Source organism: Pteropus vampyrus, unplaced genomic scaffold, assembly GCF_000151845.1.
Source record: "Pteropus vampyrus isolate Shadow unplaced genomic scaffold, Pvam_2.0 Scaffold222, whole genome shotgun sequence".
In the NCBI taxonomy this organism is placed as follows: Eukaryota; Metazoa; Chordata; class Mammalia; order Chiroptera; family Pteropodidae; genus Pteropus; species Pteropus vampyrus.
In genome coordinates this window covers 1,414,081-1,429,875 of record NW_011889003.1, presented here as the reverse complement: position 1 = coordinate 1,429,875, position 15,795 = coordinate 1,414,081, and the positions used below count along the sequence as shown (strand labels likewise).

At 38.9% G+C, this 15,795-nt stretch overlaps 1 protein-coding gene across 2 annotated transcripts in view; it reads right to left on the bottom strand.

Moving 5' to 3' along the window:
• Positions 1–7,327: 7,327 nt before the first annotated feature.
• CTHRC1 (collagen triple helix repeat containing 1) overlaps positions 7,328–15,795 on the bottom strand; it is a 12,066-nt gene continuing 3,598 nt past the window's right edge. Inside the window, exons 2-4 of one of the 2 annotated variants that reach the window (XM_011373273.2) lie at positions 14,969–15,190; positions 12,435–12,651; positions 7,328–9,293 (exon numbers count right to left, since the gene is read on the bottom strand). In XM_011373273.2, the coding sequence (XP_011371575.1) occupies positions 9,151–9,293; positions 12,435–12,651; positions 14,969–15,190 (582 nt within the window). In that variant the 3' untranslated portion in view covers positions 7,328–9,150. Of the gene's footprint in view, positions 9,294–9,338; positions 10,443–12,434; positions 12,652–14,968; positions 15,191–15,795 lie in introns of those variants that run through there. The other variant, XM_023538414.1, reaches the window with a different exon arrangement.

The following is a 15,795-nucleotide window of genomic DNA, read 5'->3' as shown; positions in this document are numbered from 1 at the left end:
GAACAAACAAAACAAAAACAGACAAATACAGAGGGCAAACTGGTGATTGCCGGAGGGGAGGGGTATTGGGGGGATGGATGAAAAAGGGGATGAAGAAGTACAAGTTAGTTACAAATAGTCACGGGCTGTAGAGTACAGCATAGGGAATGTAGTCAATGGTAATGTAATGGCTGTATGTAGAACCAGAGGAGTGCCAGAGTAATTGGGAGGATCACTTCATAAACTATATAAATGTCTAACCATTGTACTGTATACCTGAAACTAATATAAAAATAAAAATAAAAAATTGAAAGAAATTAGGTTCTATCTCAAACTAGAAAAAAAAAAAACCCTTTTGTTTCAGATAAGCTTAAAATTTAACCATCTAGAAATAGGACTTCCAAAGAAAAACTAGAAGAAAAGGAAAGAAATCAAGTCCTAAGTCATATCATATGAGATTCTGGATCAATCCTCCTCTCCTCCCCCACCAGCAACATGTACCTCTATAGATTTCAGTTGGGTGAACCAATAAGTTTATTAGCCAGTCTCAGTTGGGTTTTTCTATTACATGTTGCAACTGAAAGCTTCCTAGACACAGAATCTGCAGTACAGACCCTAAAGTCTGTCACTTTCTCATCAACTGTCATAATGTAAACTTTTGTTTCTATGGAAATTGATGTCACCTTTATGAAAAGTGAGCACTTTGGGACCCTTACATATGTTGCATAGGTTTTTAAAAATGTTTTGAGTTTTATAGAAAAATGTAATTTAATATTTATAAAAATTAAAGGTTGTTCAGCTAACCATGAAAAGCATAAAAGATTGACTGATAGGAAAAATAACTAAAATCTATTCACTGTGCAAAAGATAGATGGTTTGGAAGTTCTCTCTAGTATATTTTCTGAGATCAAATATTATAGGATTGTGTGTTTACATTAAATATCAATATATATTAATTATGACATTAGAAAATGATTAAAACCAGTTCACACTGAACATGTCAAAAGAAAAAGCAACAAATTGCTTTTGTTAAATGATTTATATTAACTTCTTTCCCACCCAGGTTTAAACTAATTTAGAAATAGATAAGAGGTAAGTGGGGCATGAATGTGATCTGTATTAGTGATCAGGCTGGAAGTAGAGAATGAGGCTTATATCTGTAAAAGTGGGCTTCCTTATACCAAGCCCCAGAATCATACAGACATCCTATCCAGCCACAGACAATTCTAGACTAAGACTGTTTTATAGCCTGCCCTTGTAAAACTTATGGCAAGGAGGAAGCAGGCAGAATGCATGCTGTCTGTGAGCAGCTTATTCCCAAAGAGAGGAGGGAAAGTACTACTTAGGCTCACTTCTTTGTCCCAAGCTCATCAATCAAATAATCCACCTCTAGCAATGTAGATCCCACCAGGAGACAGAACACATGGTAACTGTAACCAGGAGAAGCTTAAAGAATTGTTAAGCCAGGACAATAACATAACTACGTTAAGAGAAGTCTAAATGGCATCCTAGGGCTGAGGGAGAGCATCCAAGGAAGGATAAGCTTGGAAGAGGGCCGGGCCCCCTCTGGCGTTCAGACTTCTTTGGAGAAGGTGTGGCTGCAGAACACTAGGTGGTAAGAAAGTTTGCTGGTTTGCCTGGGCCAGAGCAAACAGGAAACTGATGAACAGGAAATGACCCTCTGAGACACAGGCTGGTGAGCAGGTTGTGAGGGAGTTAAGTCATTTCTGTAGGTCCAAAGCCAGGAGCAGACCTTGGAAAGGCCTCAGGAACAACCCTGTAGGGGACAGGCAGGCTGGGACAGGTAGGTGGGCATGCTGGGGAGTTAGGGGCATTGCTACAGGCATGAGGCCAGGAGAATGTCTGTCCTTCTCAAGACCTCAGGAAAAGTGGTCACCAGGCCTCCTGGGCTGGGGCTGTGACAGTTGAGGGACTGCATTCTGGGTATGTAACTGGAGGAAAGGACCATCAGATGTACACACACACACACACACACACACACACTGACAGATCATGCAGCAGGAGCAAGGAAAATTAAATTTCAGTACACTGAAACCAGAAAGAGAAGCTTCTTTCCTCCTACTGTGTCCTTCGGTATCCTCTACTTCAGCGGTCCCCAACCTTTTTGGCACCAGGAACCAGTTTCGTGGAAGACGATCTTTCCACAGACTGAGCAGGGGGATGGTTTTGGGATGATTCAAGCGCATTACATTTATTGTGCACTTTCTTTCTATTATTACATTGGAATAGATAATGAAATAATTATATAACTTACCATAATGCAGAATCAGTGGGAGCCCTGAACTTGTTTTCCTGCAACTAGACAGTCCTATTTGGGGGTGATGGGAGACAGAGACACCTGAAGTCTACTCCATAATCTCATTTAGGTTGCTGTCACTGCAGAAAACCCTGCTTCACAAAGATAGGATGTTGGAAATGGAAGCAGGCTTTTCAGTGCTTCTATGGCAATCTCAGGACATTCTGCCTTGACTTTAATCCAGAATGTATGGAGATTTGAAATTGTCTCAAATATACTTTTAAAGCCACCAGCATTTATGATCTCTAGCAGTTGATCCTCTTCTAGCATGGGCAAAGTCGACTTACCTGGCTTATTCATAAATGGATCGCGTATCCATTCCTTCCCAGTTTGGGGTCTTTTGTGGTTGGGAAGTTATTCTCAAACTCCTTTGAAAGCCAAGATAGATGCACCATCTGGGAAGAAGAAGGCCCTGGCTCAGTCTCTTTCAAAATCTCTGCTAATGTCTGAAATGTCAAAAATCCCAGCATTCACTCGTTGACCCCATAATTCCAGTTTGGCTTTGAATGCAGCCACTCGATCGGCCAACTTGAACACAGTTGTCACTCTCCCGTGAAGTGACAGATTGAGTTGGTTAAGCTGGCTGAATATGTCACACAAGTAAGCAAGTTTTGCAACCCATTCTGTGTCACTGAAATATGCCAGTGGTGGCCATTTTTCTAAAAGAAATTTCTGGAGTGGCTCTCATAACTCAAAAACTCTGGCCAGTGATCTACCTTTAAAAGCCATCTCACTTCTGTGTGTAAGATGTGTGTGCTCTGTGTCCATCTCCTCACAGAGATGTGCGACCAGACATGAATTAAGGGCATGTACTTTAATGTGGTTGATCATTTTGACACATCCTGCAAAATGTTAGGCTCAGGTGGCTTTCTTTCAGCTAGCCAGCATTTCTCTATGGCTGACACAGTGTGTAGACTCACATTCAAAAGCGACTTCTTTGACCTGAGTAGTGAAACCAGGAAGCCGTCCATTGGTGGCTCCGTCCATGCATATACTGACACAAATGACCAATTCAGTTTTCCTGATATATAGTCATTCAAAGACTTGAATAGTTCTGCAGCTGTGGTGTTGGTTCACAGCAAAAGTGCACATAACATATCCTCATGCACATCCTCCTGCAAAATAAATCACACAAAAACAAGCATTGTTGCCTTGTCAACATCAGTAGACTCATCAACCTGGATTGTGTACCATGGCGACTCATTAATCCTTTATAACAATTGTGCCTCAATATCATCTGCTGTTTCATCAATTCATCTAGTTACAATGCTAGCTGAAAGAGGAACACGGGCCACCTTCTAAACTACAGTCTCTCCTAAAAGTTCACGACAAATGTCCTCAGCAGCAGGCAGGATCAACTCTTCACGAATAAGGGGCTTCTTAGCCTTAGCAAGGCAGTTAGCCACCAAGAATGATGCTCTCAGTGCAGATACATTTGCTGAAGCAGTGGCTTTCAATAATTGCTTCTGTTCACATTTTTTTTTTCTTTTGAAAAATTCCAAAGGTTTGTCTTTTAATGCAGGGTGCTTGGTCTCCATGTAGCGAAGCAGTTTTGAAGGTTTCATGGCTTCGTTGGATAGTTGGTTGCCACAAATTATACAAAGCAGGCCTGGAGAATGTGAATCACCTGTTGCAATGAACCTGTAATTTAAGTAGAACTCTTGATATTTTCTTTTAAATGCAGCTTTCTTTTTGTTAGCAGTCTTAGAGTCTTTTGCTGTCTCATCACTGGGTCTTTCCCCGTTTTCAAAGAAGCTCTCTAGTGACGTTTGTTTTTTACCCATTTTGGCTAAGGTTAGCTTGTGGGCTTACCAAAACTGTGACTGAGACAAGTACACAGTACAGGAAAGAGTTGCGGACGGAAGTGATTAATAAAATAAGGGCAAGCCACGTGTGGACTAAAATAATTGTTGTATTCTGACTTAAAGCCTGCCACCAGATGCAGCTTAATTGTCACTGGCCTTTCACTGATAGGGTTTTGATATGAGTCTTCAAGCAATTGATTTATTATGGTCTCTGCACAGTCAAACCTTTCTGCTAATGTTAATCTGTATTTGCAGCCACTCCCCAGCACTAGCATCACAGCCTCAGCTCCACTTCAGATCATCAGGCATTAGATTCTCACAAGGAGCGTGCAACCGAGATCCCTCGCATGCGCAGTTCACAGTAGGGTTCGCGCTCCTATGATGATCTGAAGTGGAGCTGAGGCAGTGATGCTAGTGCTGGGGAACGGCTGCAAATACCGATGTAGCGGCACTCGCCAGACGCTAACCTCCTGCTGTGTGGCTCAGTTCCTAACAGGCCACGGACCAGTTGGTCCCTGGCCCAGGGGTTGGGGACCCCTGCTCTACTCAATATGCTCTTTCCAAAGGAGAAATGCTTAGAGTCCAGTCCATTATCGAAGAGCAGGTACTGAAGGATGAAGGTGAGAAGCAATAAATTGATAAGTGGCTCAGCTGACCCCTTTGACTACTCAGCTTCCAAATGCCCTTCTACATTTGAATTCCTGCACCACAAAGCAATTAACTACTTTTAGCCTATCAAGATGGAGCTATCCTGATCAGTGAAGTTTTTCTCCCAAATGAGAAGACACAAAGCCCCAACAGTCATTGAATCCATTACTGGCTATATTAATTACTCCTCCAATTCAGTCATGGTCCCTCTAAATACTCTGTAAAATAAAGATTGCTTTGTAAAGTTGACCTCCACTAACTTTTATGTAAAATAAAAATGGGAAGGAGAGGAATGAAGGGTTAGCATATATAAACACATGCATGTAACAAAGAGAAAATATGCAAAGCTACCACAGTCCTGGTTTCTGTAATTGGTTATGATTATAATTTGATATCTATATTCCACCTTCAAACCCCCATTCCATGTTTTCCTTACCCACAGCTCTGGGTTCGTTACCTGGTGGCACGATCCAAACTTTCTTTTCCAAGGGATCTGACTCCTCAATCACTTTGCTTTTTTTCTAGTTCCTATAGTGTTCCACTAGCCTTTATTGTTGGCATGGAAATTTTAAGAAAAAAACATAGAAAATCTCCAGATTTTGGACTCATTTGCTGGCTCAGGCAAACCAGCAAACTTTCTCACTACCTGATGGTCTGCAGCCACGCCTTCTCTAACATAGTCCTCCTCGCTTCCGCTGTAGCAGCAACCCGTTTCCCTTGGTAATTGGGACCAATCATTACAGCCAATAGATTAACCTCCTCCTCTTTTTCACCTGTTGATTCAGTGGTAAAAGGAGTGCAAAATGACCAGGTGGCAGTCTGTGATAGGCAGAATTCTAAGATGGACCCCACGATTCCTACCCCCAGGTGTACACACCGTGTACAATTTCTCCTTGTGCATTGTTGGGATCTGTAAATATAATTAGATAATCACTTCAATGATTATGTTATATGGCAAAAGGGATTTTTGCAAGTGTAATTAAGGTCCCTAATCAGTTAACTATAATCCAAAGAGAGAGTATCGTGGGTGGGTCTGATCTACCTAATCAGGCAAGTCTTTTAAAAGCAGAATTCTCTTGCCGGTCTGGAAGAAAAACAGCCCTATTGTGAGAGGTGGGGCGATGAGGCAAGGACCTGAGAGTGACTTCTAGATCTTCAGCTGATAGTAAGAAAACAGACTTTAATCACAGCTGCAAGGAATTGTATTCTCATAACAACCACATAAGCCAGGAAGAGAATACGGAGCCATAGATGAGGTCACAGCTCCTGACAACACTTTGATTTCAGCCTGGTGACACACTGAGCAGAGGACTCAGCTAACCTGTTTCTAGATTCTCGATTCATAGACACTGTGAGATAAATAAATCTGTATTGTTTTCAGCTGCTGTATTTGTGATAATTTGTATTAGAAAACTAACACACAGTCTCATCTTCCCGTTCGGTGGAACTATTGTTGGTCCCCTGGTGGAAGCATTCTCCTTTTGGATACTCCAAACCAGCAGAGCTCAAAGTTGCCAAGACAGGAAGCAAAGTCTGTAAATGGGTTATGAGGTGTAATAGCAAAGCCACTACCTCTTATACCACTTGTATTCTGGCTATAGGAGAAAGAACTCCATATAATACTTTCTGATTCGAAGCATCTACTGCACCTTGTAAGACAGAACCCCATTCTTTTAGGATGTTGTCTATCAACTGGTACTATAATGATTCCTCAATAAGCCATTTCACCTTTCATTTAGGCCTGCCACTTCCAGGCGATGAGATATGTGGTAAGACAACTTAATTTCAGGGAGTGAGTCCCATTGTTGTGCTTCTTTGCTGTGAAATGAAGTTTCTTGATCAGAAGCAATACTGTATAGAATGCCATGACAGTGGATAAGGCATTCTGTGAGTCCATGGGTGGTAGTGCTGGCAGAAACATTACGGTCAGAAAAGGCAAATCTATATCCAGAATAAATGTCTACTTCCATGAGAACGAATCTCTGCCTCTCCATGATAGAAGTTTAATGTAACCAGCCTGTCACCAGGTGTCTCCCCAAGGAATGATTCCCTATTAGGGACTCAACGTTGGTCTCTAGTCAGCAGTGGCAGTAGCGGGCTAGCCTTAGTGATGGAAATTCCACGTTGTTGACTCCATACATGGCCTTTGTTTTTGCCACTGTGGCTTTTTGGTTCATGAGTCTATTGAACTAGCTAGCGCCAGAGTGGCTGGAGAAAGAAGTTGACTGACATCACAGTGTTATTTTGTCCACATCACTATTAAGAGCCTCGTCTGCAGTGGATGCTCTTTGTCAGGCACTCACTTGGCACACAAATGTCTACCAGTTCGAAGAGGTTTGAACTGATGTTCTTGTCCCTGCCCAAAATGCCGTTAATCTCAGGCTTCGTTTGTCAGAATCCGTTCTCATTTGTTAGCTTCTACCTACCTTCACTATTTTTTTCACCTAGATCCCCTTTCACCCACTTTTCATTTCCAGATTATTTTGAAACAAAATTCCAGACATCGCATCACTTTATCTTAAATAGTTCAATAGCTCTAAAAGATAAGCATCATTTAAAAATAACAACAATACCATTATCACACCTGAAAAATGTTTAATATCAAATATCCAATGTTCAAATGTCTTTAACTACCTCAAGCATCCAAATAAAATCCAAACATTGAAATGGGTTGATATATTAAATCTCTTTTAGTCCATGTTTTTTCTTTTTTCTTGCTATTTGTTGAAGAAACCAAGTTCTTTCGAGTTTCCCACAGTCTGGATTTGCTGATTATAACCTTGTCATATCAATTAGCATGTCTTTCTATCCCCTGTATTTCCTAAAATGTAGTGGTTATATCTGAAGGCTAAATCAGGCCCAGGTTTGATTGTTTCTTGGCAAAACCACTTCTTGGGTGGCATTAATGAACTTTCATTAGGCAGCACATAGTCTGGTCTTTCTCTTTGGAATGTTATCAGTCAACAGATGTTCATTGCTAGATCCCTTAATTCGCATACACACACTTCTATAAGGCAAAATTCTCCTTTATCAACAATTAATTTGGTTACCCAGAAATACAGTTCATTTGGAGAAAGTATACTAAATACTTGTTTTTAACTGTGTACCAATTTTCAAAGTAACAAGTTGGTTTGCTGGTGTCCTTAAAGTTGACCAATGAATTTCATGTCAATATCATTATGAACTCATGCATTTAAACATATTTGATGTGGTTCAAACCATTGCAGTTACTATCTTTATTGATGCTTAAATCGTATCATCTTTGCCAACGGGAACCAATTCAGGTTGGCTCTTGGATCCTTTTGAGTTGTCTTTGGTAGTTGCTTTGTTTTCCAGTATGACAAGATGTTCCAGGCTCATATTGTACATTTCCTGCCCCAGAGATGAAACCACCCATTTCTTCATGGAGCCTGGATTCCTTTGAGTAGGAAATGGTATGTTGTGATCACAATCTGGGCATTACTACATCAGTCATCATTTATAGGCCTTTTCAGTAAACAAAGTTAGATTTTGTTGTTATTGTTTTATAGCTTTACTTATGATAAAGTATTTTATGAATTCATACTGACACTTCCAATTCAAGCCCAGGATTTACTTAACTTTATTAGTCTTACCTGTACTTCGTTCATCGTGAATTCTTTCTGATTGCCTCAACTAGAAGTGATAGATCTTGCTTTGAATTATATCATCCCTTTCCACAACTTTTATAACAGTCGACATATAATCTTTGATTTATTGGTCTTTTTGTATATCTCTTATCCTTCCTACCAGATGGTAAGCAATTTGAGACAAGAATTCACATCTTTTTACTCTTTGTTAAGATAAAATTCTTCAAGTGCTTGTGTATTTCCTGACACATAAATGTCCTTTCTCTTTGTATCCCTTGAAATATGGAACACTGTACCTACACTAAATGAGTTGAGTTAAATCTAAATTTGTATTTATTCATTTAACAATGAACTTTTCAGATAAAAAGTACTAGAAACTCATTTTAGTGGCAATTAGGTTAAAGATATTAAAGTTGTTTGAAATAAGTTTTATTTCACAGATACAAAAAAATTTTGAACAATTTACAGCTTGTACAAACACTGGTAGCTTTTATATTTTAAAAAAGTGTTATGCTGAGAGAATAGGAAAACTTTTAAACTACAATGATATTCTAAATTATAGATTCAGAGAATGGGACTATGACGAAAGAATTCTATTCAACTACAAAATCCCGAAATAATCTTTGATGGAAGGAAAATGAATACTGGACTTAAAAACAGTATGAAATCACACTCTGGTCTGTAAACACATTTAGCTTTGTTTTTCAGATATATACCTAAAAATTAAATGTCACTAAAATGAACCATTCAAAGATATAATAAAAAAAGAGGTAGGTAATGAAAATTAAAGAATCTATTTTGGCAGTTCTTCAATAATGATGCGAGACACTGAATTCCATCCAGTAGAGGCATCTCCTTTGGGGTAATCTGAACAAGTACCAACCCAGATAGCCACATCCACTAACCCGGCACCAATTCCTTCACAAAGTCCTTCCACTGCAAAACAAAGGTGAAAGGTACATCTTTCTTTAGAAAGCAAAATCCTTTAGTTAAATTTTATTACTTTAGCAAGCTAGATAATCTAATGTACAGTGAATTAAAGACTCTAATACTTGATAAGGATTTCATAAAGATAAATTCTCTTTTTCTTAGCAGATAAATATTTTTAAAAGATGGATACATATCCATTCTATAATATAAGTTTAACAGGCAGTTTTCTTACAGGTTTTAAGGATAAAACCAGAAGTTTTTTAGTTATAGAGATGACCTAAAACGTCAATAAAAACAATTTATTTGACTAGACAAAGTAAGCCTACACTTTCAAAAGCCAAGACTTTATTTGATTTGGAAGTCTTTTTTTTTTTTTTAAAGAAAGCCCTTCTTAACACTTACTTCTACACTTAAAGGTATTCAAGTAGAAGAGAGAGCTTTTATAACATTAAAAGAAATTCGAGCATGATCATTATAACAGTCCTTCATTCTGGGAATCTCATTTTATACAGAATTTCCTCACAATGAAAAAAAGAAACAAACAAACAAAAAATCAACTCTGCTTTCCCTCTTATGCTATATAAATATATACTTTTTCTCAGGGTCTCTGGTCTTTGACATACTAATAAACAATTTGCATTTCATCTTACCAAGGGTCTTCTCCTACATTAAAGAGAAAAACTTCTCCCAGTGGCCATTTGAACAGGCAAAAAGATCTAGCCCCTTTGATGTCTGTTTAAGGGGAAAAGGAACCAGAGATTGTAGATTCTTTAAGAAAATGAGTCCTGACACATAGTCGTGTACAGATGACATAATGTGACCGGTCAGGTTTCTCATTTGGTAGGTTAGTTCATTCCAGTTGAGCCTCAGGGATGTAGGCCTAAAGCAGTCTGAGGCAAGTCCCTCAGAATCCAGGGACCTGGCTCTGGTTCGGTCCCCTTTCAAAGTCGGGAGAACTAAGCAGTGTGCCCACAGTCTCATTTAATCTGGTATCCTCAGTACTATGCCAGGTGAGAATGCCCAGAAATCCTCATATTTTTCCGAGGTCTTGACATCCACAGCCTAGAAACTTGTTCGCTCCCCCCACAGGATGTCAGACAAGCTTGGTTCCAGCATCACCCTCATGCGGGGAGAGTCAAAAAGTCACTTCACGGTCTTTAACAAATGAAAAAATATTTTCTGAATGAATGAACATTTTTGCTATACTAAATTATTGCAGCTTATTAACCACCTAAAATATGTTGGATTAGGGGTTCTCAACCGGTTTTCCTCCTAGACCCAGGCAATAAGATGACATTCAAATGTTTTTCAAACTCCCATGGGCACATTCAAGGCATTAAGTCATCCTCTGATGTGTTAATGTAAGTACATCCCCTTTCCTTTCCTTCAAGAAAGAGTATCCGTGCAAGGGAAAGCGATTTTATTGCAGCGGTAACCTTCAATTCATCTTAATACAAAAAACTGTTACAAATAACAAATTGCTTCTGACAGTCCACCCAACTGAATAGAACACACCAAATGAGGTTTTTTTACATCATGGCTGGGAAGTGCCATGTTAAGTAATTTATAAAGTATATGCGTGTATAGGTCACAGTTTCTGGGCCTGAGAGCTTACATTATAGCAAGATATTAACACACACACCTTGAAGATAATTGAAAGTAAATTGATTATATCAGCTCTTATCTAAACACATATCACTTCCTAATCAAATTTAATTTTATATCTAGATTTTTTTTTTTTTTTTTTTTTAATTTTAGACACTGCTTCTCAGAGGGGAAAGCACATCTTCCTTTCCAGCACATGCATCTAATAAGGACTTAGAGGTGAGGCTTTTTAATCTGATCAAAGAGAGAGCTGGGTGAAATAAGAGGGCAGGGGCCTGGTTTCTGCTCTCCTGAACACTGATTCTGCTGTCCTCAATGAGACACTTTACTTCCCTGGCCCTTCTCTATGTGCAAAGAGAGGGGCTTACAATGCCTTCTTTACATCTCAAGAATACTGTGGAGATTTGAGGAAGAATGTGGAAGGGATGCCCTTGACTTTCTAGGGATCAGTATGCAATGTTAACATTAGTTTTTGGGTTAAGTATCCGACTTAGATCCTCAAAGAACGCTGCCATATAATTATTTCCTCTGGTTAACAGTGTTAACAGGGGAATCTATTCTCTTCCCTTGGCCACTTTTAAGTACAAAAAGTAGTGAGAAATCCCTTCAAGAAATCAGGAAAATGAAGCCAGCAATATCTATATCGTGTGATTCTCCCAGCCTGTGGTGTCATGGTGTGCCACCCCACAGCCACTCAAGAAACCAAAATGGCTGGCAGCCAAATTTGGATAGTGATGTGTCTAGACGGTGACATGAATAGGTAATTTCCCCCACTGCTACTGTTTGGTTTCTTCTAAACTTTCTTAAACGAATCTTAAAATAAAACGAACCAAATTTTTTCTTACGGCTCAGCTGATACCAGATTAAATGAGACTGTGGGCACACTGCTTAATCAAATGGTTTAATCAAATGTCTTTTCTCTGATACTAGATAGAAACAAACAGAGAAGGCAGGAACAATATAGAAATGTTCTCTTACAAATTCAGCAGACTGCATCTACTCTTTTAAAGCAGAGGGCAGAAAAATCAGTCTCTTTATCAATTTAAGCTAGAGGTTCTCGACCTTGGCTGAAGATTAGAATAACCAGAGATTTGGAAGTCTTATTTCCTAGGGAGCACCAGACCCATTAAGTTCGACTCCTTGGAGTGGGGGTGCCCAGGCATGGGGATTTTTTTTTAAAGTTCCCCAGTTGAGCCAGTGTGTAGCCAAGGCTGGAAACCACTGCTCTATGACGTTATTGGCTGTTTTGCCATTTCATCTAACTCAGTGATTTTCGACCTTGGGGTTCTTTTTAAAAATACAGTCTTACCCCCAGATAATCTGATTCAGTTGGTCAGAGACGAGACCCAGGCATCTACATATATTTTTAAAGATCCATTTCAGGAAATTCTAAAATGCAACCAGGATGGAGAATTCTGAGCTGAAAACTTGCTGCAGGTCTCTTTACAACAGCCTTGTGACCCGACATGATGGTGCACTCACAATTGATCTCTGGTCTCTAAAGATCTGAGACACATTCTGCAATGTCGCTATTCTACATACCGGAAGAAGTGCGATGAATATTAATTGTTGAATTCAGTTCAGGGCTTCCTTGGTCCAAATAAATTATGGCTTCAATGGGAAGAGGTCCTGAACATTCAGCTCCGTTGAACGTGAAATACCAACGTTGGCAGCATGCGCTTCTACACTTTAACCGAAGCGAGCCGCTGAACAAAACTCTCAGGGCACTGTTGGAACGCATTTTTGTAAAGGTACACTCCTGTCACAAACACAGAAATGGGGTTAATTTGCATTTTCAATTTCAATTAAAAAGATGCTTTCAAATTGTATTGTGAATTTTATTTAACTATCCTTTCCCCCAAACCGCATTTAAAAAGCTTAACTTTTACAGAGGGAGGAAGATGTTCTATAAGACAGATGAGACTCTGATATTAGGAACTATAAAAGAATCAAATGATGGTATTCACCCCATGGAAGGTATCTTTCACTTTTACCCAGAACAACTAGTCTTCAGTATTTAGACCAAACCAATATATATATTTACTTTCTGTTTTCATTCCAAAAATATTTCCTGAGCCCTATGTGCTGGATGCCACAGATACATCAATAAACAAAACGGAATCCCTGCCCTCATGGAACTCACATTCTATGCTAGCACTGTCCAGGTGTATTTACTCTTGACCTGTTTCTATTTGATCAACGGCAAACAGTAGCAGGGTGTCAAGCACAAGTGAGGGTCTTAATCTTTACCTATCTGATGCAATATAAGGCCTAGGTGGGTTTTTTTTTTTTTTCTCCAATAGGTCTTTGCAAAAGTTGTCTGTCAATTGCCTCATGGTCTTAATGTAGGGAGGAGGCAAGAGAATTAAAAAATGTTAATCAAGCCACAATCAGAGACTATGATATACTGATCAGCCTTGCAGCCAGGCCAGGAGGAACCTGCAGAAACGAAGGAAGATTTCTGCTGGATTACTAACAACCCATTCCCCACACAAGAAAAACAGTCATTCCCTATGGCTACAACCTTGGGGAACCTATGGATTAAATAAAGGCTGGGAACTCTCAGCAGGCCTCTCACTCTACATATTCTTACCTTTTCACTCTATATTCTCTTCTCCTTCCTCACTGTATGTCCACATCAAAGGAAATGTGTTAACAAAGTCTTTTAAACTGTAAACTAAAGAATGATATAGAAACTGAATTCGCCCAATACTCAGTATCCCTCTCTGTATTCTTCTCATTGTCCGTCTCACTCTCTGCCTCTGAGAGGAGACCACACTCTGGAGGGTTACCCCTTTTCTAAGAAACTTTCCTTTGACTCTAACTTTGGCTTGTGTGTTGAATTCTTTCCACACTCTCTGCCAAAGGACCCTCTTCTTCTCTCGGTCCAGGGCTTGGTCTCCTCCTCAACCTCCCACTCGGGGTAATTTGCCCTGTCCTGCATCAGTCCTATGATCTTCTACTTCCAGAAGGCTCCCAAACCCATTCTGACTATTGCTAAAAGGAACTTGAAAACATATTAATAATTCAGAGTCCACAGGGGTAAATTTTAGAGAGAACTCGGCAACTTTCAATGAGCTATAAATAAGTAACCAGTCAAATGTTTGAGGGAGTAAGCAACATTTTAACAAAATGCTTTCTAAGAAATCACAAATAAAAATGATCAGTCACCAAAACTATGGAAGCTATATGGAAATTCTATCACACATTCGAAAAAATCAAGACGGTCTCAAACTTTTTTATAGATAATAGAGCAGATATTAAAGAGCGGAGACGAGGATCAGAGATAATACACAGTTTAAAACCTTAGAGTTTTACGAAAATAAAATCTCTTCTATTTGCCTGGTGATAGTGGTGGTTGATATATCGTGGATATGGGACCATGTACAGAGTTGGTCAACAAAAGAGAGGCTTAGGAAAAGCACCAACTTCTTCGACTACGCCATCCCAGTGGGCTTGCCAGGTACTTTTGAAGCAAACACTGATCAAAGTGACTGAGTCATTAATCAAAAATGCATTGCCAGACAGGCCATTTTGAGTAATATTTCCTGTAAATGTTGCAGAATAATTTTAAATGGTCACAGTAGTATATCTCTGGTCCATTCCACTTCTCTTAGGCTGATCAATTTTAAGCCGGGCCAGCTACCCAGAATAAGGACAAATACCAATGGCAGATAATTCCTGTCGTGTAGTAATTTTTTAGAAATTTCTTCCCACCTTTATTTCTTAGACTAATTTAAATTTACTTTAGGATAAGATTAGAAAGTTGCTCACTGTCCAATCTTGTGGACAAAGACACATATGCTCTCTCTTTTTGTTTGCATTTTTTTAGAAAAAAGTTACCTGGTTATTAGGGTTAAAAATCATATAGTGATTTCTTTGTTTTAGAAATACCTTTATAAAATTAATGTTATCAATTTTTTCTCATTAATTTTAAGTTAATGTCTCATGATAACTACTCCTTAATTTTTAAGTCTTTTAGTAAAAATAAAATAAAATTTCACCTAAAATTAACACTCAACTTTGAAAACCCTTAAGTTTTGCTTTAACTTCAAAATAATTCAGATTTTACTTACCGCAATTTTTCCAAGATCTATGCCATAATTCAGCGAACTCCATGAACACTGCTTGTAGTTGGGTGTCCAGGACTCCTCAAAGGTTTCCCTTAGGCATTCCCCCTTTTCTCCTTTGAATCCATCCCGACCTGGGATCCCAGGGGTGCCAGGAATACCATTGGCCCCAGGGCTCCCGTCTCGACCAGGTACCCCCGCAGGCCCTTGTAAGCACATTCCATTATACTACAGCGGAAATAGGAAACGGGAAAAAACTCACCAATTCAGAGTCAAAGACTCAATCAGATTAGATGTGCATTCATTTTGAGCTCTTGGAGTCAAGAATCCTTTCTTACTACTTGCTCATGTTCCAGATGAGTTAGTATAGAGAATTGATTTTAAAGTTATTTCTAAAATATTGAGATCTCTTTCCTATTTTCTTTATCGCACAGACTTTACATACATACACAAATCAAAATGTTTTCATTCGACTGCTTTTTTCTGCTGCTTATTAAAAGCGTACATAAAAGCTGTATTCCAAGGTGGACATCATTTGATGTATTGCATTTTTCTTCTAAACCTATATGTTATAAAAAGACTTGGATTTCAAAATTCTACCTTTACAATTTTATGCAAAATTGTACACTGCACTATTTTGGAATACTTAGGTTATTTCTATTTTTTTCTAGTATTAATATTACTATAATGAAAATCTTTAACCACATAGCTTTTTTCTTCTTTTGAATTATTTCCATAAGATAAATTCCTAGAGATATAATTACAAAATAAAATCTTAACAGTCAATAATTATCTTACACTGGCAATATCTCTAAGTTGGATAACACGTCCCC